The following is a 23,416-nucleotide window of genomic DNA, read 5'->3' as shown; positions in this document are numbered from 1 at the left end:
AGAAGGGTAAGCATGCAATCTAATCACATGCAGATAACACTTCATAATCCTGAATATGTATAATACATTTCATAGCTTTAAAAATAACTTACCATATTTAACGGAATATAACTCACCTTCGCGTATAACTCGCACCTCTGATTTTACTTTAGGAAAAAGAAATTGAAAAATTTCACGTATCCTTGCACAGGAAAAAAAAAGTTTAATCAAATTCATGTCAGGGCGATAGTGACTTGCTTTTTGTGGCAAACCATGCTCTCTCCCCAGTAGCCAACAGTGACTGCAGACACAAGTAAAAGCAGGTCGTTTTATTGTATCACTGAATAAGGTACAGACATTTGTAGTCTGTGTATTATATTTCTCAACAAATAGTGCAATTAGAGACAGCTGGGATAAAAATGGCACTAACTAATGAATCACATGTCCCCTTCCCAGAGAAACTATGCTATTTAGACTCAAGCAAAACCAAATACTGCACCAGCAAACACTAAAAACTAGATGTGTGGGAGTCTTTCCCCCCCTGTTCAAATGCAAAGCAACAATTAAACCAATGGAAAGTGTTAAAATTCATAAATGTGTTAAAGCTAAGACATATGTAGTGAACATTGTTATGGCACTTTCAGATATCGAATTTGGTTGAAGAGAATTAGCATTTCAATTCAAAACTTTCTGCTGGCTTTTATCTTTGACTCGCGTGACCTTTTGTTAATACCGCACCGGTCATATGCATATCTTCATAGCCACTATATCTTTACTGGCCTAGTACCATAGCTGTCTGTTCATTAGTCATTTGTGAAGGATTATTCATTAAGTATCTCAAGTCTTGTAAATTACTGGTAATTTTTGCTTGAAATAATGGAAAAGAAGATGGTGTTATTTGGGTAGGATGCACAGAAGGAAACTGCTCTCAAGGCAGGAAATAAAATAAAAAAAACTGAAAACTTTAGTTTCCGAAAATCCCCACATTTATCTTGCACCATGATTTTTAGCATTAATTTTGGAAAAAAAAAGTTCGAATTATATTCGAGTAAATACGGTATGTTTATGGCAATGTAAAGCAAATTTGTATATCTAATAAGTTAAACATATTAATTGACAATAAATACTTCCAATCCATATTTTAATGACTGTTATTAACATTTTAATAAAATCCAAATCCACATATACACAGACTTTAGAAAATGGATATGTTCTTTACGAATCATGAAAAGATATATCAAATGATGTAAAGGAGTCACGCCACGTTTGGATGCCTGAAGAATGATGCAACAACTGAACTGGACGAAACTTGTATACATCAGTATATTGCGAAGATATAGATGGCTTGGAAATAGGATGTTTGTTTCTAATTTTCTTATTACTTATTATAAATAAAACAGTTGGTAGGGTTTACTTATTTATTGCATTTTTATTTGGTATCGCTGTATTTAATAAAATTGTATTATATTAATTTAAAATATACAATTCAGCGAAGATGTTTGAAATGTATTTTTTAATTTAATTATTTTTTAAGATGAGCCCTGGGTTACGTGCTGGAAAAGTCGTTGGTGTGCCACATTTGGCAGGCATGCCAAGGGTTGTCCACCCCTGCTCTAGACTAACCATATATAAAGAATATAATAAATATTTTTTCAACGGTTTCGATAATGAGCCAAATGATATAAATGTGTAACAGATTAAAGAAACTAATGATGAATCTGGCATTTTAGCATGTTTTGGGATAAAAACGTCGCTGGTGGGGGAAATTTTGGCACAGGAGGAGCTGAAAACAAGCGGATAATTACATTAAAGGCAAATAAAATAGAATAATAACATTTCGATGATGTAAGTGACAGCCACGTCACTCATTCCAGCTGGATATGTGGCGCATTACAATGATAATAATAATAATAATAATTATTAAACTAAAACAACAACTTGCGAGAGACACAGAAATTAATGTAGTGATTGAACTCACAGGAAATAATGTTTTATTCATCAGAATCAGGGTCCCCTGGACCACATAAACAATTTTCAATCTGATGACTTTCTTGTGTACAACAATTGCATCCGGTGTGCGACATGCTCTACAGCTGAGCATAAGGAGTCAGATAGGATGTTCATAACAGCTCATTTTATGTTCTCTTTCAAGACATGAAAGTTGAGAATGCCACCAACATACACAATGGATTTCAAATACCCCCACAGCCAAAAGTCACATGGAGGGATGTCCGGGGATCGTCGGAAAGAACTGACTGATAACTCTCTCATTACTGAAATGCTGGAGTAAAAGGCGCTGTACTGAACATTAAATGTGTGGCCGTGCTCCATCCTGCATAAAAATTATGGAGTCCAAACATTGTCTTTGCTGCAATGCAGGAATGACAAAATTTTCTGCATTCGTCGATAAATCTCTCCAGTAATGGAGCAGGTTACAGGACCTGTAGGGGTAATATGCTCAAAAAAAGCATGGTCCTATTATGAAATTGGCTGTGAAGCCACACCACACGATTACTTTTTGGAGAATGCAGTGGTACTTGCTGGCTCGCTTGGGGATGTTCAGATGGCCAAATTCTGCAGTTGTGCGTGTTGACCGACCCATTCAGATAAAAATGAACCTAATCGTCCCACAATATTCTCCAAGGCCAGTCCTTCGGGCAAGAAACGTTAGCGCGAAGGTCATGCACTTATCATAATCTGAGGTAGTTAGTGCTTGCACCTGACTGAACTTATACGGATAGAAGTGAAGTATTTTCCTTAAGATTTTCCAGACTGTACCAGTACTGGTCCCTGTGTCAACGAACACCACAGTAGTAAGGTCTGTTACTACTGTGGTGTAACAGATGTTACACCGCTGTCTTCTGCCAGGTCTAACTCCTAGTGATCCAGTTTCTTCAAACTTCTTAATCATAGCTCTCAGTACTACAGCTGATATAGCACCTGAATGCAGGTTATGAAGCCTTCTAAATTCCTGAAGGGCTGCTACGACATTCACTGTTTAAGGTAAAACAACTTAACAAGTAAAGCACACTGAGGCAAAGCAGGACGCATATTGAGCACAATTCATCAGTCATTCGAATAACTGCCTGAACATTCCCAATCCCTTTTAAAGTGGAATTGGTGGCGCTGATGTCATGTACGCACAGTAAAATTTGCATAATCCTTTTTACCTGTGTTTACTGCAAATATCTGACTGCTTTCGGCTCCACCAGTGCCAATATTTCCTCTATCGGTGACTTTTGGTACTAAATCTTTTTTTTTTTTTTGGAATTCGTCTCCTCGTGTCTTCGAAAGCCTCAATATAAAATGTGGTCTCATTCCATGTATTAGTTTTAGCTATAGAGACCTCCAAAGAGTGAAAGTTAATTTATGGCCACCCTGTATATTATGGCTGTCAATTGCATATGTTTTTCTGGTCAGTATACCTGTTTTGCAGGATGAGAAACCTGAGTTTCTTGGAGGAAAAACAATACAACTTTTGTATGAAACAGGCTAAATGACCCTCAACTGAAAATCCTGAAAAACATTTTTCACATCCTGAATGGTATTCAAACTTAGGTTTTCCAATCAAAAGGCTTTGTAAAAATGACTGAGCTATGAGGCTCCAGAGAATAGTGTTTTCAAATTAGTATTTAAGCAAGTGATTATAAATATTCTTTTGATATTTTTTGTGCTTAAGGGTCAAATCTGTATAACTGAGAGGAGACCTTCACATAGCCTTTAAAGGAATGCGAAGAACCGACCAGGGCTTCTGACCTAATGTCCAATCCTCACCTCGTGGTGCACCCTGTTGAGTATATACCTGGATACTGAAAGAACAAGGATGGGGTGGCAATTTGGGATTTAGCCAACCAAATTGTATTCTTATTGGCTAAAACCAAAATAAAAAATGATGGTACAACATGACAAAATTTCATGATGGCTGGGGCATCATCTGGTTAAACAACCCCCCATTCCCCATTGTTTTTTGTCAGGGAACCAGGGCAAACAGCAAAAAGTCAGCTACTGGAACAAATCTGAAAACACACCCCTACTCAACATCACCAGAGTTAAAGATCGGTACTATCAAAGTAAGAAGCCTAAATGGCAAAGAAATGGAGCTATCTGAGGAATTAGATAAGTACGAGATCGACATAACAGGGGTAACTGAAACAAAAAAGACAAAAACCGGTGAGATCTTTCTGAGCAATAAATACAAAATGTTATATTCAGGCAATGACAATCGTGGAAAAGAAAAAGCAGCCATAGTATTCAACACTAAATACGAGGATAATCATCTGGAATGGCAGGCAGTCTCAAGTAGAGTGATGTGGGCAAATATCGGAAATGGGGAAACTGGACAATGAGACTATTTGTGCCTAAGGTCTCACAGACGGTTCTACTAAAGTAGAACTGGAGGAATTTTTTGATGCTTTAGAGAAAGCAACTGACACAATGAAAAAGGAAAAGTTGGTCCTTGTTGGGGATCTAAATAGCAGAGTAGGAAATGATTGTGAGACATACAAAAATATTTTGGGAAAATTTGGAGAAAAGAGCAAAGCTAATAATAATGGCAAATATCTGTTGGATTTCTGCTCAGGACATGGACTGGTTATTACTAACACCATGTTCCAACATAAAAATGTGCACAAATTCACATGAAGAGAAGAGGAAAGGAATAAGAAAAGTCTTATGGACTATGCTATTGTTGATAGTGATGTTTTCTCCCTGGTGCAGGACACCAGAGTGTACGGAGGATTTGAAATTGGAAGTGATCACTATTTAGTTCCTGAGCAGGATAAAATTGAATCCTGCTCTATATTGAAAAGAATAACATGCAAGAAAGTTTTAAAGCAAATAAAACTTGAGCAGCTCTCAGATGTGAACTGTAGACTAAAGTACACAAAGATTATTGAAGAAAATATAAAAGAGTTTGAGAACAGGAACCAAACCTTGGAGAGTCAGTGGCAAGCCTTGAAGAAAACCCTGATTGATTCAGCCAGAAGCCAGAGAGGCATGTGGTGAGGTTTTCTGCAAGGATAGAAAAATCAGAACTCCATGGTAGACATAGGAAGTTAAAGTGGCAGTGAAGGAAAAGAAGAAAGCATATCAAAAGTTCATGGCAATAAGTCAGCTTGTGCTCTTAGAGAATACAGAGACAAATGTAAGAAAGCTAAACACCGTGTAAAACTAGCCAAACAAAAGTCATGGGAGGACTTTGGCAAGAACGTAGAAAATAAAGGATCCTAATCAAAAATAACAATTGTAATGCTAAAAATAGGCCATCATTGTTACTGAAAGAAAACTATCTATAAGAAAGAATGTTTATTCATGTTATCATAAATAGAATTAAGCTTGATGTAGTGTCTAAATATTTTTTTTTTCTTTCACTAGAGGTCATGCTAGTAGAATAACCTATGATCAAATCATTGTTTCTCTAGCTTACTGTACGTAATGTAACTCAGCTTGTCCTGTTATATTTGTATATGCTCCGGATGATGATCTTAATATGAAGATCGAAACATAAAGAAATAAAAAGAGTTATTTATAACATGGTTGTCAAAGTCCATAATTTCTAATATGAATGCTTATTACTGTGCAACACTAAAAGAAAGGATTCAGACTAAGAAAGGATGGTAGTAGGAAGAGAGAGAGCAAAGAAGGTTAAAGCATATTTTACATGCCTTAAAAATACCAGTTCCTGAAATTCTGAATTACATATCTGTTGAAGCATCTCTGAAATAACATATTGAAATTTATAAGGGCATATGCATTGTTTAATGCAGAAACTGCTGAAAGTGAGGTCATTCAAAAAAGTATCTTGCATAAAACACCTCAGTTATGTAACTGCAAAAGAAATAAATAGAAGTATAGAAGTACTTACATTACTAGTTACCTCATGTACTGTGCCATCCTTAGGCAACTTTGTATCAGGATCATTTTTAATGCTATCCACAAACTCTTCCAAAGCTTTGTTTATCTAGGGAAAAAATGCAATAATATAGCATGTTAAAAGTGTAAAACAAGGAAAATATGTATTTATATCATAATAATATTGAAAAATTTTGTAAGCATACAAATAACAACTGGATAATTTCAGAAAGACAGCAAACACTATTGCAAAAGAACATCATTATTATTATTATTATAATGAAAGTCTGCGCGGTTAGCTTAGTGGTCATGCGCTTCACAGCCATATGCCCGGGGAAGGAGTGTCCTAGGTTCGATTCCCATGACGTGAGGAGCTTAAGGATCTTTCTCAGCCATAGCCAAGTTAGCCGGTCTTGGTCATGGACAGTAGGGTCCCCCCCCCCCCCCCAGTTTATCTGGGGTTTTTCATCCTGCAAGCAGATATCCTGTGTGTTCACAGGGCAAGCAGGCCCTGTGAACACACAGGATATGGTCATAGGATATAGTACTTAATCTCTCATTAGGAGGGCTCAACCAATCCTAAGGGATGGTCGAGGAATGGGGGAACCCTACACGAATAAAATAAAAATAAAATTATTATGAATAAAAATATGGATTTATATATATACACACAGTAATCAAATTTATTAGAAATACTCATGAATGAGACATTACTGACTTCTCTTTATGATGTCACACTGCCATGTTATCTCAATCAATACATAAAAAAGGATGTAGTGCAAACATAAAAGTTAATGCTAAATGAAGAATGTATAAAAATTGAGATTGAATAGATTTTGAATTTGATAAGATGGTGCTGTTGTTAAAGATTACATCGAAACAAACTAAGGCTATGAACAGAGTGCATTTACCTGCCATTTATGTTGTGTTATTCAGTTGGAATGACTGTTTTCTACTGTGTGTGTGTGTGTGTGTGAAAGAAAGTGAGACAGAGGAAGAGTTTCTAAGAGGAAAACCGTATCACCTATGTATAAGATCATGAGGACAAAATAATAGAAAAGCTTAATTCCAACATTATATGAATATGTACCTCTGGATGGGTGTGAACAATGGTGTAAAGAGTTTGCCAACAATGATCCAAAAATGATCTAAAGGGAAAAGTTGTGGTACAAAACCATATTTAGATTTTGTCTAAATAAATTATATTCCTTTTTTTTTTTTTTGTATAAGACCTAATAAATGATGTCCATTAGTACAGAACTTGCCATTTGCATAGAGAAAAAGTTGATGTAAATTAAAACTATAATCTTGTAATAAATAAACTATTCACAGTGAAGAAAATATTCAGTGTGAAATAATGCTAGTCATGTTATGACTGTTTTATTTTACATAGGGAAGAGCATGCAAATTGGCTAAAAGTAGCTGCCACTTAGATAAGAAAATGCTAGAGATATCATAACAGAAAAACAAGTAGTACATTCTTGTAAGAATTCTGAAAATATATATGATTCACACATATTTACCACAATCAAAGATGGAGAAGTTATTCAGAATTTTTTTTTTTTTTAAATATCAACTGCAACAGTAGTGTGTGTGTGTGTGGGGGGGTAAAAAAACCTTATAACTGACACAACTAGCTATATAGGCTTATCCAGGGAAGCTTTTACAAACATCCATGTTTTATGCAAGAAATAAACACACAACCTTTTCAGTAAACAAAGAACAACTTTTACTAACTGGGTTACATGAGGAAGGCAATTGGAGTAGTCACAAGTTCTAAGTACACTCGGGTCTCTTTTTATGCGGATTTGAAGTTATGCGGTATAGTACACCCACAGATATGAGACCTTTTGACACTTCTGCGCATGTCAACAGAAGGAGAATCCATTCTGATAATAGGATAATAAAGCGTTTCCTAAACTTTTCCTAGGATGGAACACTTCACAAATCCTGAAATTGTCATGGAACACCTTGGTTATTTTGTAATGTATTAATTAATAATTAATTGTTAATTTAGCTGATTTTTATTATTAATTAATAAGTAATCATTAATTATTAATTAATTAATTAATTAATTAAACATCAATTAAACATGAATCTCATTAAATTAATTTGTGCTGATTTTCATTGACATATCCCATTCTGATGACCAAAAATTTATAATATTATTATAAGTACAGTAGACTCTCGACTATCCGGCCTAATGTGGTGGAAGGACAGGCTGGATAACACAAAAGCTGGATAGGCCGGGGTTCTAGGCCTACCTTTTCACACAAATGTCAAAAGGTAGGCCTAAGATGAAAAAGTCAAAACTCACAGTTTTTAGTTTTTGAAAAAGTCCTTGATACTGCTTCACCCTTTTAGCCCTCTTCCGTGACGCAATGTCCCTCCACTTACGCAAGCAGATGATATCAGCTGGCGTCGCTTCCTCCTGCTCACTAATGTACTGCAGCGCTGCGTCAATCGTCTTAAACCCTTCTGAATGTGGGAAGAGATTTTTTCTGTCATCTAAGGATGCCACCACCTCCTCTTCCTCTTCTTCTTCTCCCTGTGTCACCATTTCCATAATATCGTTGTCAGTTATTTTATCAGCTTCGTCGTTTGACATCCATTCTGTAATGTCCTCTACACTGACATTGTCACAGCTCAGTACATTTTTGAACAATGAAACAAGTTTATCGTTTTCATCTTCCACTTCGGTTTCACACACGGGTTCAAGGTTGAAATGTTCACCTTCATGGTCCAAAAGAATTTTCCAAGACTTTACAAGTGATATGTTTCAAATCTCTTTACTAACATAACCAGGAACAGTGGTATTCAGTGGATGTCCACAAGTGCAGAACGTATTCCGCACTTGTGGACATCCGATACACAACTGATGAAGCGAGGAAATCCGCACTTTGCATGTCTCAACTTGTGTTATGCACACGGCACGTAGGAGGATTGTAGCAGATGCCCACTTGCATCGCCTTGGCAAAGTAAATTACAGTATGTCTTCCTCATTTTATCACAGAGAATTACTGTATTATTATAATTCTCCATGATAAAATCTGGGCTCCAGATAGTACAAAGGCCAGATAGTCGAGAGTCTACTGTACTTACGAGTGAATGCACACTTTTTCTCCTGTGCGCTGATAGTTTTCCCCTCCTTTTGTACATCCTGGAGATTGCTTTGTAGGCTGGAGGTGGATGAATCACCATTTGTTGCATCACAAACACCCTCAATGAGAGATTTCTTAACACCAAAATTAAACAAAGTCCCTTGTCTCTTATTCATATTAAAATTTAAATCTGTAGGCATATTACTTTTAAAAAATCATGGCACTATGGTTTCAAAACAAGCACTTTCACCCTACAATATGAACTTATGAAGAAAGTATTCAGTATTACTAGATCTGAGAACCAGATGCAGACTATCTTGATCTTCAATTTCAGTGGAAAAATTTTCTTTATACTTCTTTGCTGATTGGTTACTAACATTTGCAACACAGATGCTATTTCGTTCAGTTTTGAGAATAGAGGATACGCTGCACATTGTTATAATCTGCTTGCAGGCAATTTTTATGACCGGTCATAAACAGCAGTATTCCCTTTCCCGAATGTTGAAAGGTTTGAATGTGTGAAAATTAATGATAATTCATGAATACTTCCACGTTTAAAAATACATGGCTTGGTCACTAACATTTGCTACACAGATGTTATTTAGACGTTCTGGGTCTGAGCTTTTCAACATATTCACAAATGTTATTCTCCTCAGAATATTTCCACTATAACATATTTATTCATGAAAAAATGCTTAGAAAACTAAAATGACAAATTCCAGTAAAACTTCTCACGGAACACTTATTCATCTTCTGCAGAACACAGTTTGAGAAATCCTGGGATAATCAATCTGTATTGTGCGATGAGTTGTTTATTATTACACATCGGAAAATTAACTTCTCTTTTATGATCATTGCAGTTTTTAAAGTAGTAACTATTTTGCTTGTATAATAGTTTGAAAATTTTACCTATAATGCATGTGATTTCACATGTTGACAATTCGTTCATCGGCGTTGTACATAATGAACAGCGTGTTGCAACACATTCTGGCTTAACGTGATAATGTGTAAGCAGTGAGTGTTCGTGAAGCTTAATTTTGCATGTGAGTAAGTGTTTGTCTTTTTATTATCGAAAGTCTAAATTTTGCTAATTATTATTTTAAAGATTTAATTTGGCCCAATGGAGAAAAAAAAGCATCAAAGAAAAACAATTTCTTTGGAAATGAAAATTGCAATTTTAGATCGCTTAGCAAAAGGAGAGGAATCTATGGCAATTGGTAAACATTTAATTTAGGCGAATCTACTACAAGGGCAATTAAAAAGAATGAAGTCGCAATAAGAAAATCTGTCATTTCTGACACAAAACTAAGTGCCAAATTATCATCGTACTCAAGAGATGCTTTATTAGAAAACACGAAACGAGCGCTCGTAATTTGGATTGAAGAATTAACTCAAAGAAGAATTCCTATAAGTGATTATTTAATTAAACAAAAAGCTCTTCGGTTTTATGAACAGATGAAGCAACTGGAGCCGTCTACTTCTGCTTCTGAGGCTGATAAAGAATTTTCGACTAGCAAAGGATGGTTAACCGGGTTTTTAAAAAGGAATGCACTTCATAACGTGAAGATTACAGGCGAGGTTGCAGCAGGAGATGAAGAAGCAGCCAAAAATTTTCAAGGGAAGTTGGCCACAATTATTGAAGATGGTGGATACTGTCCCAATCAAGTGTTTAACGCTGATGAAACAGGATTGTTTTGGAAGAAAATACCTAGTCGAACTTACATCGCACATTCTGAGAAAAAAGCAAGTGGGTTTAAAGCAAACAAAGATCGAGTAATGTTGTTACTTTGTAGCAATGCATCAGGGAATCAAATGTTGAAACCCTTCCTAGTAAATCGATCTCTAAGACCACGTGCTCTAAAAGGCGAAGATCTAAAACAGCTGCCGGTATTGGATGGCTAAAACAAAGGCCTGGGTAACAACTGTTGTATTTACTGAATGGTTCAATAATTGCTTTGTACCAGAAGTGGAAATATATATGAAGCAAAAAGCTCTTGATTTTAAAGTTTTATTAATTGTTGACAATGCACCAAGTCATCCGCATTTAGAATACCCAAATGTGAAGGTAGTTTTTTCCACCCAATACAACAAGCATTATTCAGCCATTTGATCAAGGCATAATTGCTACTTTTAAAAAATATTATGTTAAGCACACTCTTCAATTGATATTGGATAAACTAAAAAATTAATCATTAACAATAACTGACATTTGGAAAAAATTTTGGACTGCTTAACTCATGTTGCATCTGCTATTGCTGAAATAAGACCACAAATTTTAAATGCCTGCTGGAAAGCAGCTTGGCCTGAATGTGTTGCAAACAAAATACAATTAAGGCATTATCCACACAATTCGTCTACATCATTCTGGCTAAATGTATCAAAACCTTCTCCACCAATTTCATGTGCCAAAGTAATGATTTCATATAAGCTGAAATCATTACTTTGGCACATGAAATTGGTGGAGAAGGTTTTGATACATTTAGCCAGAATGATGTAGACGAATTGTGTGGATAATGCCTTAAGTGACGATGATATTATTGGATATCATCAGAGATCCAGAAAACAATAGTGAAGCGGAAGAAAAATTTATCCCCCTCATTGCAAATATAATTCGAGAACTATGCAATAAATTGGAAAATCATTTTCTTGTTAATGACACAAATTCTGAATGAGCCTTTAAATTCCAACGTGAGCTGAAGAACTGTATGTCTGGATATCGCGAGCTGTATAAAAAATTAGTAAAATCATTATCTCAAAGTTTAATCATTGATTACATTGTCAGGAGAAAAAAATCACCACAGAACAAGGGTAAAGCTAATTCTGTTTGTGAAGAATCATTGCCTTTACCATACAGATCTCATGCACTGACTATCTCTTCTGATGATGAAAGTGATTTTGCACCAGTTTGTAAACGTTGCCGAATATTGTCTAATAGCGATGATAATTCTGATGACAAAATGTAAAAAAAAAAAAAATTGTTACTTTTCAATAAAATTATAAATGAATAAAGCTTTAAAACAAACTTAGGCATTCTTATTTTCCTGAATTTTCATAACCTTTTTTTCATGCAATTTTAGGTTTATTTTAATTCATTGCTTCGGTTTTATGCGGTTTTATAAAATTATGGAAAACGTATCCCTAATTTTTCAAAGTAAATTAGGCTTTTTTGTGCGAATTTTTATATGCGGTTTTCTGTGGAACGTATCTACCGCATAAAAAGAGACCCGACTGTATTTGCAAATGGGAATATTTCTTTATTAATCAACAAACCCATGAACTAACTTAAAAAAAAAAAAGGAATTTCTATATGATAGAAGTAGTTCTGAATTTTGAATTATATATTCTAGGAAAATTCAGCTTGAATTTTTCTTCCAATGATAATCACAAAACTATGTGCATGATAGTCACAAAATATTTGTTTGATCCATTACAAGGGAAATGACTACCACGAAATTGCTGGAATTCACGAAGGCATTGGACAGGATTGCATGTAACTTTATCATGTAAGTTGAAGCAAATGGAAAGGAACATAAAGCTGATGGCATGGATAACAGTTGACTGGCAGACATCAGTATTATTAACATATTCCCAAACTCTTTCATTTTTTCATGAATAATGTTTGTGTATTTTAGTTTATAGTTCACATCTGAAAGCTGTTCAACTTTTATTTCCTTTAAAACTTTCTTACATGTTCTTCTTTTCAATATGAAATTAAATTTTATCCCACTCAAGGCTAAATGGCGATCACTTCCAACTTCAAATCCTCTGTACGTTCTAGTGTTCTGCACAAGTGAGAAAACATTGCTATCAACAGTAACTTAGTCAATGAGACTTTTCTAATTCCTTGCCTCTTATGTGAGTTTGTGCACCTTTTTATGTTGGAACATGGTGTTAGAAATAACCAGTTCATGTCCTGAGCAGAAATCCAACAGGGTATTGACTGACTGATTTTCCCTTTCAGCATTTCCAACCATAGGTGACTTTGTAGGCATTGCCCACAAAGTATTCCTATTGAGATTTTTACAGGATAGTTCTCCACTGCTTTCTCCAATCCCTCAATTTTTATCTGGGCACAGGACCGGCATATGGCTGGGACACATTCATGACTGTAATCCCATATGTTCATGGGGCCGGTTTGCCTGTTCTGGGGGATGAAAAAAACCAAAGTTTTTAGGTCAAAAAACCCCTACCTCCATATGAGACCGGCTAACTCACCTTTGGTGTTTGATTCCTGACGGGAATCAAACACCAGGTCTTTTCGACCAGAGGGGTTTGTCGATATTGACTGAGCTATGGAGGCTCTAACAGGTATTTGCCATTATTATTAGCTTTGCTCTTTTCTTCAAATTTTCCCAAAATGTTTTTTGGAATTTGAGAACAGGATCTTGGAGATTCAGTGGCAAGCCCTGAAGAAACCAATAATTAATTCAGCCAGAAGACATGTGGTGAGGTTGTCTGCAAGGAGAGAAAAATCAGAACTCCATGGTGGACACAGGAAGTTAAAGAGGAGGTGAAGGAAAAGAAGAAAGCATACCAAAAGTTCTTGGCAAATAACTCAGCTTGTACTCTTAGAGAATACAGAGACAAATGTAAGAAAGATAAACACTGTGCAAAACTAGCTAAACAAAAGTCATGGGAAGACTTTGGCAAGAACATAGAAAATAAATATCAGGAAGGTGGCAAAATATTCTGGAGGTTGTTAAAAAAGCTCAGAAAGGAGGAAAGAGTGCTGTAAAAGGAATCAGAGATCAAAATGGTGATGTGAAAACTGGTGAAAAAGATATCCTTGATGTCTGGAGTAATTACTTCGAAAAATTGCTAAATGAAACAAGCAGTGAAAGCAATGGTAAAAAACACTTAATAGGAATACAATCAGGAACACATACCTATATATGAAAGAGAAAAAGCCATCAAAAGCCTGAAATGTGGAAAAGCAGCAGCAGTACATGATATTTGACCAGAAATTCTCAAATATGGAGGTATAAAAATCTTGCAAGTGGCTGCACTGCATAGTTCAGAAGGACTCGACAGAGGGATGAATTCTAGATGATTGGAGTAGAGCTCTCCTAGTACCCATATACAAAACAGGAAATAAAACTGAATGTGAGATACAGAGGTACAAGGGTAGTCTGAAAAGTTCTTGGCCTAACAATGAAAAAATGAATTTATAATTTCAAAATTATTTTTCAACATAATCTCTCTGAAGACTAATACATTTATTCCAGTGATGCTCCAGCACCATTATCCCATCCCTGTAGTGGTTCTCAGTAAGATCTGCAAAATACCCCTCTACAGCTGCAATTCGAATCACCTCTTGATTCAAAGAAAAACGCTGGCCAGCAACGAAGAGTTTTAGTTTTGGGAAGAGATAGAAGGCAGAGGGAGCCAAAGCTGGGGAATAGGGTAGGTGTTCCAACAATTCATAGTGCATATCCCTTAATTTTCCCATTGCCAACACATCTTTATTGGCAGATGCATTGTCCTGAAGAAAGATGATTTTTTTTTTCTGCAAACCCAGTCTTTTCCCTTGGTCTAGTCTGGTTAAAATATCAGAATAATATTCCCCGGTTATTGTTTTACCCTTTTCAAGATAATTAGTCAACAAAATACCTTTAGCATCCCAAAACACCGATGCCATGACTTTTCCTGCTGATGGAACTGACTTTATCTTCTTTGGCGCTGAACAATAGGCTTCTTTCCACTGTTTTGATTGTTGTTTGAATTCTGGTGTGTAATGGTGAATCCAAGTCTCATCCATAGTAATAAATCGATGCACAAAATCAGTTTTATTCTTGTTAAAACACTCTAAGCACTGTTCAGAGATTTTCATGCGAGTGCATTTTTGATCTGCTGTGAGCAAGCGCAGCACCAATCTTGCACAAAGCTTTTTCATTTGCAATTCTTCATGCAAAATATATCCTACATGCTCTTTTGAAATGCCTATAGTCTCAGAAATTTCACACACTTTGACTCGCTGGTCATCCAATACCATACTGTGCACTTGATCAATGATTTCTATTGTTGTTACACTTTTTGGACATCCTTTACGTGGATCATCTACAAGGCTGGTACAGCCACGTTCAAACTCGGCAGCCCATTCTTAATTGTTGAAAACGAAGGAGAAGAGCACTCATAAACTTTTATGAACTTCGAATGAATTTCTTTTGACGTTAAACCATCTTTTACAAAGAATTTTATAACAGCATGATACTTGATTTTATCCATTTCAACGGATAAAGACAACAGTTTTGCTTCAAACAGCTGTATAAAACAAACTACTTGATAGAAGGCCTTGCAATTTCACATGGATGCTTATGACAGATGTACCAACTTAAAAAAAAAAAATCTTGCCAATAGTGTTGCCATCTATGGTCAAAGCCAAGAACTTTTCAGATAGTTCTCGGCCTTGTAGGGAAATACTAGGAAATACCCTAGTATTTCCCTACTGAGTGTTCCTGGTAAGATTTATGCACGTATACTTGAGAAGCTGTTGAGAAGGATTGTAAACGTGAAGCTTGGTGAAAAACAAGCTGGATTCAGGCCAAATAGGCTGTCAGGATCAGATTTTCATTTTATGACAAATAGTTGAGAAATCATGGGAATATAATAAAGATCTGTATCAATGTTTTGTAGACCTGCAAAAAGCATATGACAAGGTGCCAAGAGAAAAGCTATTCAAAATGCTACAGTTATATGGTGTTAATGGGGCATTATATCATGCAATACTTAGTCTTTATTTGAGTTGTAAGTCAGCAGTTAGAACTGAAGGAAGTACAGGAAGATGGTTTGATATTAAATCTGGTATCAGACAAGGATGTACATTATCTCCTCTGTTATTCATTATCTATATGGATTATATTATGAAGGAAAGCAGTATTAAACCTGATATTAAAATTGGATATGTTAATCTCAGCTCTTAACTTTATGAAGATGATGTTATACTTTTAAATAAATCTAGTACAAATTTGTAAGATTCCCTGACTAAACTGAACAACTGTTGAAATAAATTTGGTATGAAAATCATCAATAACAAGACAAAGACAAGAAAATAGGCAGAAACATTGAAAAAATCAACTGCATCGTGAATGGAGAACAAGTAAAACATATAGAACAAGTAAAACATTTCAGCTATTAGGTACAATTTTTAATGAAGATGGTAAATTAAATATGGAAGTAGACAACAAACTCAACAAAGCCGGTATGGCAGCAAATCAACTGAATAAATTTTTATGGAATAAGATAGAAATTAGTCAAAACACTAAATTAGACATATAAGTGTTCAATCCTTTTTTAATTTATAGATCTTAGAGCTGGGTTAGAAATAAAACACCTGACCTAAGACTAGAGACCATAGATATGAAAGTCATGAGAATGATTTGGGATGTGAACAGACGGCATCCACGGCAATATCATATTAAAAAGAAGGATAGTAGGAAAGAACTTGACATTGTTAGCATCCAGGAAGGGTTAGTAAAACAAGTGTTCTTTGCCAGATTGGAAGGAAAAAGACCCAGAGGAAGATCAAGATATAGGTGAAATGATACAGTAAAGAGTGCCTTAGAAGACAGAAACCTAAGATCTGATAATGTTGGAGTCTTGATAGATAACAGATTGATTTGGAGGAAAATTGTTGATAGGAAGTTAGTAATGATGTAAGTTCTTCATGTAGTACTATCATAATATCATGTACACCCCCCCCTTGACTGTACATGTCATGAATTTGATGATGATTATTATTAACATGTGATGTCCATGGAGTCAGACTCTGATTGTGGGAGGTGTACACTATCACACATAAAGCATATCCATCCATGCCTTAAAACTTATTCAATGTGTCTACATTCATAACACACTCAGGCAATGCATTCCACCATGCAAAGAATCTGTTCCTCACTTCTTTGCTCGCATCCTCCTTATACAGTTTCCAAGGATGGAAACTGGAAACTTCTTGTTCTCTCTCTCTCTCCCATTCTATGAAAAATTTCTTCCATGTTAATCTTGTAACAGCCCCTGACCAAGTTTTATGGCTCAAATTATCCCCCCTCACACACACTATTAATGACACTTTGCAAATTACATTCTTTCGATCTGACTTCATACCCTAGATTCCAAAAGACCAATTGCCACCTCTGTGATGTCCTCGCCACCATGAAAACCTGGTTGCCAATTCTGTACCCAATAATCTATATGAGGCCTGATCAAGGCCTTATACTAACCTTTTTATTTGTAGATGTCAAAGGTCATCTGCATTGTTGCCATTATCTGATGTGACAACTTTACAACTCGTGCAGTGTGACTCCTGAATTTCAGGTCCTTGTATACCATCACGCCAGATCTCTCATCTTCTCTATCCCTTTAAACTTTCTCCCACAAAGCACATACTTTGCATCCCATCATCACTTACAAAATCTAAAAAATTACACTTTGCAACATTGAACTGACAGTTCCACTTACCTGTCCATTCATATAATCTATTCAAGTCCTCCTGTAAGACCATAACATCAGTTCGACTCTGCACTGTTCTCCTCAATTTTGCATCATATACAAACAGTTGAATATCATCAGTTAAGCCCATCACAACATCATGAATATACTCATTATAAGGTTTAATGGAATAAATACACCACATATCCTATATTTCTCAGTGACTCAGACAAAATCCTGTTTCGACTTAGTCACTGAGACATCATCAGGGATACAGTATCAAAATTGCTAAAGTTTAATGTTTCCCTGATGATGTCTCAGTGACTGAGACAAAACTGGAGCATACTACTAGTGACTTTCTTTTTATGGGATAGTGCACCCCCCCCCATATAAAACTTTCTGATAGCTATCTAACAGCCAGTCACCAATCCAACTCATTAGCCTGTTATCCAATTTCATCGGTTTCAGTTTATTTAATAGCTTGTCGTGTGGTGGTTTATTAAAAGTTTTTGCAAAATCTATCTATTCCACTATATATAAATCTCCTTTTTCCAAGGGACCTTTCATCTTGTTATAGTATATAAGTAAGTTAGTTTAGCAAAACATGATCTCCCTTTAAGAAACCCATGCTGACAACCACAGAGTATACTACTGATTTCTGTATCCTAATTCTTACTAATCTCTATAATACCTTAACCACAACTACGGATATACATTGACTTATAATTTGTAGCCACAGGCTTATCACTACCTTTATGCATTGGAACAATTTTACCTTCTTTTTACTCTCTTGGGATCTGAGCTGTTATAAGACTCTTATGAAACAGGCATGCCAATGCTATTGCCAATTTCCTGGAACACTCCCTTAATACACATAATGATATGTCATCAAATCCTATTGTTTCATTGGCATCAAGCTTATTTATTTCCTCATATACCTCCTGCTCACTCACAATCAAGTCATCCTCTCCTATTTCCTCTACACTCGAGTCTCTAGTTTCTCATGATTTCACCCTGATGAGGATAAAATATAACACCCTTATTGTTCTCTGAATACCTCAACTATGTCTTCTGCAGCAGTAACCATTCTACCATTTTCATTCATTAAAATCTTCTTTCCATAACCATTCTTCCTTCTACTTGCCACATATCTGAAAAAACTTTCTAGGGTTTTTCTTGATCTGATTTGCAAATTTCTGCTTGTACTGTTTTTTTTTTTGCTGATTTCTGTTCTGACCAAATGAGTCACCTTTCTGGCTTGCTCTTTATGATCCTCATGCAACTGATGTAATTGAATGATAACATTATTCATCTTGTGCTGCCTAAATAGTATCCTCTTCCAAATTTCATACTTACCCTTTCAGTTATCCATTTGACACCTACTTTATTTGGTCTTTTGATCTTCAGAATACATTCACAGACTGATGTTAAATATCTTTTAGGTCAGTTTCCATGCAGCATTTATCTCCCTCCTGCTTAAGATCTCATTCCATGCTATAGCTCCAAGCTCTATCCTATTGCCCAAATATAATGTCATATTTATTAACAGGCTTACCTATTTAAGTTTTCTTCTTATTGAGACAGATAAAGAATAATAACTAATGTTATATTCTATCAATAGCCAAAGCAATAAGGATAGTGTATCTATAGTAGTCATCAGTAAAACATGAAGACAATATCGAATAAAGTGAAGGCAACATTAAAATGGAAAATTGGACAATGAGACTTATTTGTGTCCAAGATGCAACAGAGGGTTCTAAGGAAGAAGCTCAAGAGTTTTCTCAAGTCACTGGAGAAGGCAGCTAACATAAAGCAAAAAAATCAAAAGCTGGTTCTTGTTGGAGATCTACATAGCGTAATAGGATATTAATACCAAAACTATAAAATCATTTTGTGAAAATTTGGAAAAAGTGGGAAGATAATTAAAAACCTGCTGGATTTCAGTTCAGAACATGGACCAATCACTATGAATCTCTAACTTTATATAAAGATGTGAATAAATTCAAATTGAGAGCACACAAAAAAATAAGAAATGGTACTGCTACTTATGGTGCTATCTTCACACATGTTCAGGGCAGAGTATAGAGAGGATTTAAAACAAAAAAGTGATCAGCATTTAATTTTAAGTAGGATAACAAAGAATATCATACTGTAAAGAAAAATATGTTCGAAAGTTTTAAAAAATCAACATCAAGCAAGCATCTTTCAGAGGTGCATTGTAGAATCAAATATTACTGGAAGAAAAAAAAATTAAGCATTTGAATACAAGAACAAAATCTGAAGTAAACATTCAATCATTCAGCCAGGAAGATATGATGAAGTTTTTTTCAAAAAAAAAATCAGGATGCCATGGTAACTTAGCAAGTTCATCATGAGGCAGCCCAGGAAAAGAAGGAATTGTATTGAAAATGTAATATGGCTGTGTGTAAAATTTGATAAATGAAAGTCATGGGAAGATGTTAATATGTTTATGCAAAGATAAATATCATAAAGGTGACAAAATGTTCTGGAAGCTATTGCCAAAGCTAAGGATTTGAGGAAAAAATAGTGTAAAAGGAATAAGTGATGATAAATGACATGAAAACAATAGATAGAGATATTTTGGCAGTCTGAAGTAATGACTTTTAAAATAAATGAAACAAGGAGAGAGAGAGGAGGCAGAATAGTGATGAAAAATATTCAAGAGGAATGCAATCAAGAGTACATATCAATACTAGAAGTAGAAAAGCCATAAGAAAACTGATATTATTATTATTATTATTATTATATGGGCAATGTCACAGAGTCTTTGAGGGAGACATTAAACATTATGCTTATTCATGTAATATCATGCAATATTCATGCAATATCTATCATGCTTTGCTTTGAATTCATTCACAAAAATGGCACCCACAACAGACTCTGGCAACCTATTCTGCTCATTCACCATTCTCCAAGCATAAAATATAGTCCTCACACCCTTGCTAACCACACTCTCACTCAATTTCCAAGGATGGCCCCTAGTTTTCCAACTACCAGACCTGTTCTGAAAATTTTTCTCCATATCTTCAATCATATCAATCTTTTTCTTTCAACCAATTTCTGTAACCCACAAATCTTGAACTTATCATCATAAAGTGCATTCCACAGACCTGCCACAATCTTGGTCACTCGCCTCTGGATCTTCTCTACCGTTTCCTCCTCATCCCCAAGAAACTCAGGTGACCAAATTTGTGCACAGTAGTCAAGGGGTTTTACCAAGGCCTTATAAAAAAAAAGTATAATAACTTTCTTACCTCTGCTCTTCGGTGTGTTCTATCCATTAACACTTCCAAATCCCTGGCTTCATCAATTTCCTGAACTACAGTTCCATCAATGTGGGACACAGTTGGTAAACTTTTCACCCCCAAAATGCATAATCACACACTTTGCCACATTAAACTGAAATCCATTCTCTTTTCCCCCAAACTGCCAGTCTATTTATATCATCTTGCAAAACTTAAACATCATCTTTAATGGCTATTGCTCTACCCAATTCTGATCACTGGCAAAGAACTGAATAGTTTCTCTCTGATAATTTCCTATATTGTTAATGTAAAAATTAAATAGTAGCATTCCAAGAACTGAGCACTGTGGCATGCAACTAGTCACAGTCCTTCTACTGGACTCCACTCCTGAATAAACTACTGTCTGGTATTTCTCCATCAACCACCCTCTTACACTTCAGCAACTTTATATCCATTTCCATGTGCTGCTTTTTTAATTAGAATTCCATGCGGTATCCTGTGAAAAGAGCCTCCTTAGCACAGTCGGTACAGATGAAGCCCTTTGGTCAGAAAGACCTGGGTTCAATTCCTCTATGACGTGAGGAACCTTTATTTGGTCTCTTTCAACTAAAGGTGAGTTAGCTGGTCTCATATGGAGATGGGGGGGGGTTCATCCCGAAACTCAGGTTTTTCATCTCTCAGAACAGGCAAACCGGCCCAGTGAACACACAGATCTACAGTCAAAAATAAATAGGGAATTTTTCCTCTGCACTTGGTCCTTGGGGAACTGTAGAGTATTAGCCCCAGTGTTGTTTTATGGATAGATCCATAATTGCAAACCTTTAATATGAAAATACCACTTAAGATGATGATCCTGTCAAAAGCCTGTGCAAAGTCCAGCAGTATCACTGAAAACCCATTACCATTTGAAAGAGGGCACTAGTGAGCCAAGCACTGTGGACGTACCTAAGAAGAGCACCTGATTCAGATAAGTTATTCTAGGAATAATTAATTATATATGCATAATTGTTTGAGTAAGAGTGGCTGTAAACGTTGTGCACTACCGGTATTATTAGTGTGGGGGATTTTTCTTGCCTAAACTTAATTACAAATCATTATTATTAGACCTAGTAACCTTCAGGGGGGAAAAAAAATGGTGGCTGCATTGTCATTCCATGATTTTAATTTAGGTTTCAGTAGTTTCGTTAAATGTGAGGTCTATTATATGTATTCCTTCGATTACATAAATGATTTGTGGATGTTTAGTGTGGATGGAAGAAGGGTGTGTGCGCGAAGTGTGACCTGAATGAGGAACTGATGAATGCAAATATGAAATTGATGACAGAAAGTGTTAGTAACGATTGTGTCGCGAGTGCACGTTTGAAAGAGATGGATGGTGAGAAAGAGAGGCGAAAGGATGTTAAAAAATCAAGAAAAAAGAAAAAGAGCAATTTGAAAACCGTAACAGATGTTAAAAGGGATGAAAGTGAGACGAGAGTGGCGGAAAGAAACGAAATTGAGAGAACAAATGAAAATAGAAATGGCGTGACGCAGAAATCGCAAGTGAAAAAAATCGAAAGAATAAATGATAGCGAAAAAAGAAAATGATGGCGAAAGTTGGACGCATGTTGGACTGAAAGTAATGAAATAAAGAAAGATGAATGAGAGTAAAGGTGAGAAGAATGACAGTGAAAGTTGGACGTATGCTGGACCGAAAGTACGGAAACAAAGGATGAATGAGAGGGAAAGTGAGAAGAGGGAGTCGAGAGTTAGAAAGATTTAATGATAGAGAGAATGTGTCGCGAGATTTGGAAAGTGAATTGGATTGCAAGAAATGAAATGGATGTGGAATGAAATTAAGAGAATTCAGGTCAAAACTATTAAAATAAATCATGATGGCATGAAAGAGTTAACGAAAGATGAGTGAGTGGCGTATAGTGACTCCATTATTAAAGGTGTGCTAGAGGATAAAATGCACAAGGTATGTTTTCCAGGCAGTAAAATGAGTAGAGTGATTGAGCCATTGGATATGAGGCGGGAGTGAGCAAAAGAGTTAATTGTATTAACTGGTACAAATGATTTGAGAGAGAACAAAAAGCATGTCAGAATGAATGTCAGGAGGCTGCTTGGAAAGATAAAAGAGAATAGTGTGACAGGAAGGGTAGTCAGTGTGTTGCCTAGGTATGATCGTGGTGAAATGAGGCAGAGAGCAAGGATTATGAATGATATTCTGGCTGAAATGTGTGAGGAGATGGGAGTACAGTTTGTTAATATGTGGAATGAGTTTGAGGGAAGAAGTGAGCTGTATGGGAGCGATGGACTGCATTTGAGTGGTTATGGTGTGAGTCGCTTGGAGAGACTGCTGTTGGAAGGTAGAGAAGTGAATAGAGAGAATGAATCAGATCGAGAGGGGAGTGATGTGGACGAGCAAGAGAGTAAGACAGGAGAGATTGAAGAAGTGAAAATGAATGGGGAAGTGAGTGGTATGAGTATAGAAAAATGAGAGAATGGGTGTGCAAGAGGAGCAGGAAAATGGGGAGGCTCAGGGTGGACAGGGGTACACAACGTGAGAAAGGTGGATACTCCAAGAGGCGGTGAGAGCATGTGTAGGCAGGAAAGAAATGGGATGACCAGGGATCAAGAGGAAACAGATGAAATTGAAAAAAGTTCTAAAATGAAGAAGCAGAAAGGGAAATGGCCCCAGTCCAGCATGGAGAGATCACATCGAGTGAGTGGTATCAGTGGAACTAGCTGTAGATCCAGAAATGAGCTGTCCTGTTTGTATACCAATGCTAGAAGTATAAGAAACAAGGCGGA

General features: G+C 36.0%; 1 protein-coding gene across 1 annotated transcript in view; it reads right to left on the bottom strand.

The window, feature by feature from the left end:
- Positions 1-23,416, bottom strand: part of Exo70 (exocyst complex component 7) — a 324,025-nt gene that overhangs the window by 93,958 nt on the left and 206,651 nt on the right. The window contains exon 15 of the mRNA XM_090398081.1: positions 5,843-5,938. Within this exon, the coding sequence (XP_090254207.1) occupies positions 5,843-5,938 (96 nt within the window). The remainder of the gene's footprint in view (positions 1-5,842; positions 5,939-23,416) is intronic.

Source organism: Typopeltis vanoorti, chromosome 9, assembly GCF_054136105.1.
Source record: "Typopeltis vanoorti isolate ZY-2024b chromosome 9, IOZ_Tvanoo_1.0, whole genome shotgun sequence".
Taxonomy (NCBI): Eukaryota; Metazoa; Arthropoda; class Arachnida; order Uropygi; family Thelyphonidae; genus Typopeltis; species Typopeltis vanoorti.
This window is presented reverse-complemented; position numbering and strand designations above follow the sequence as displayed.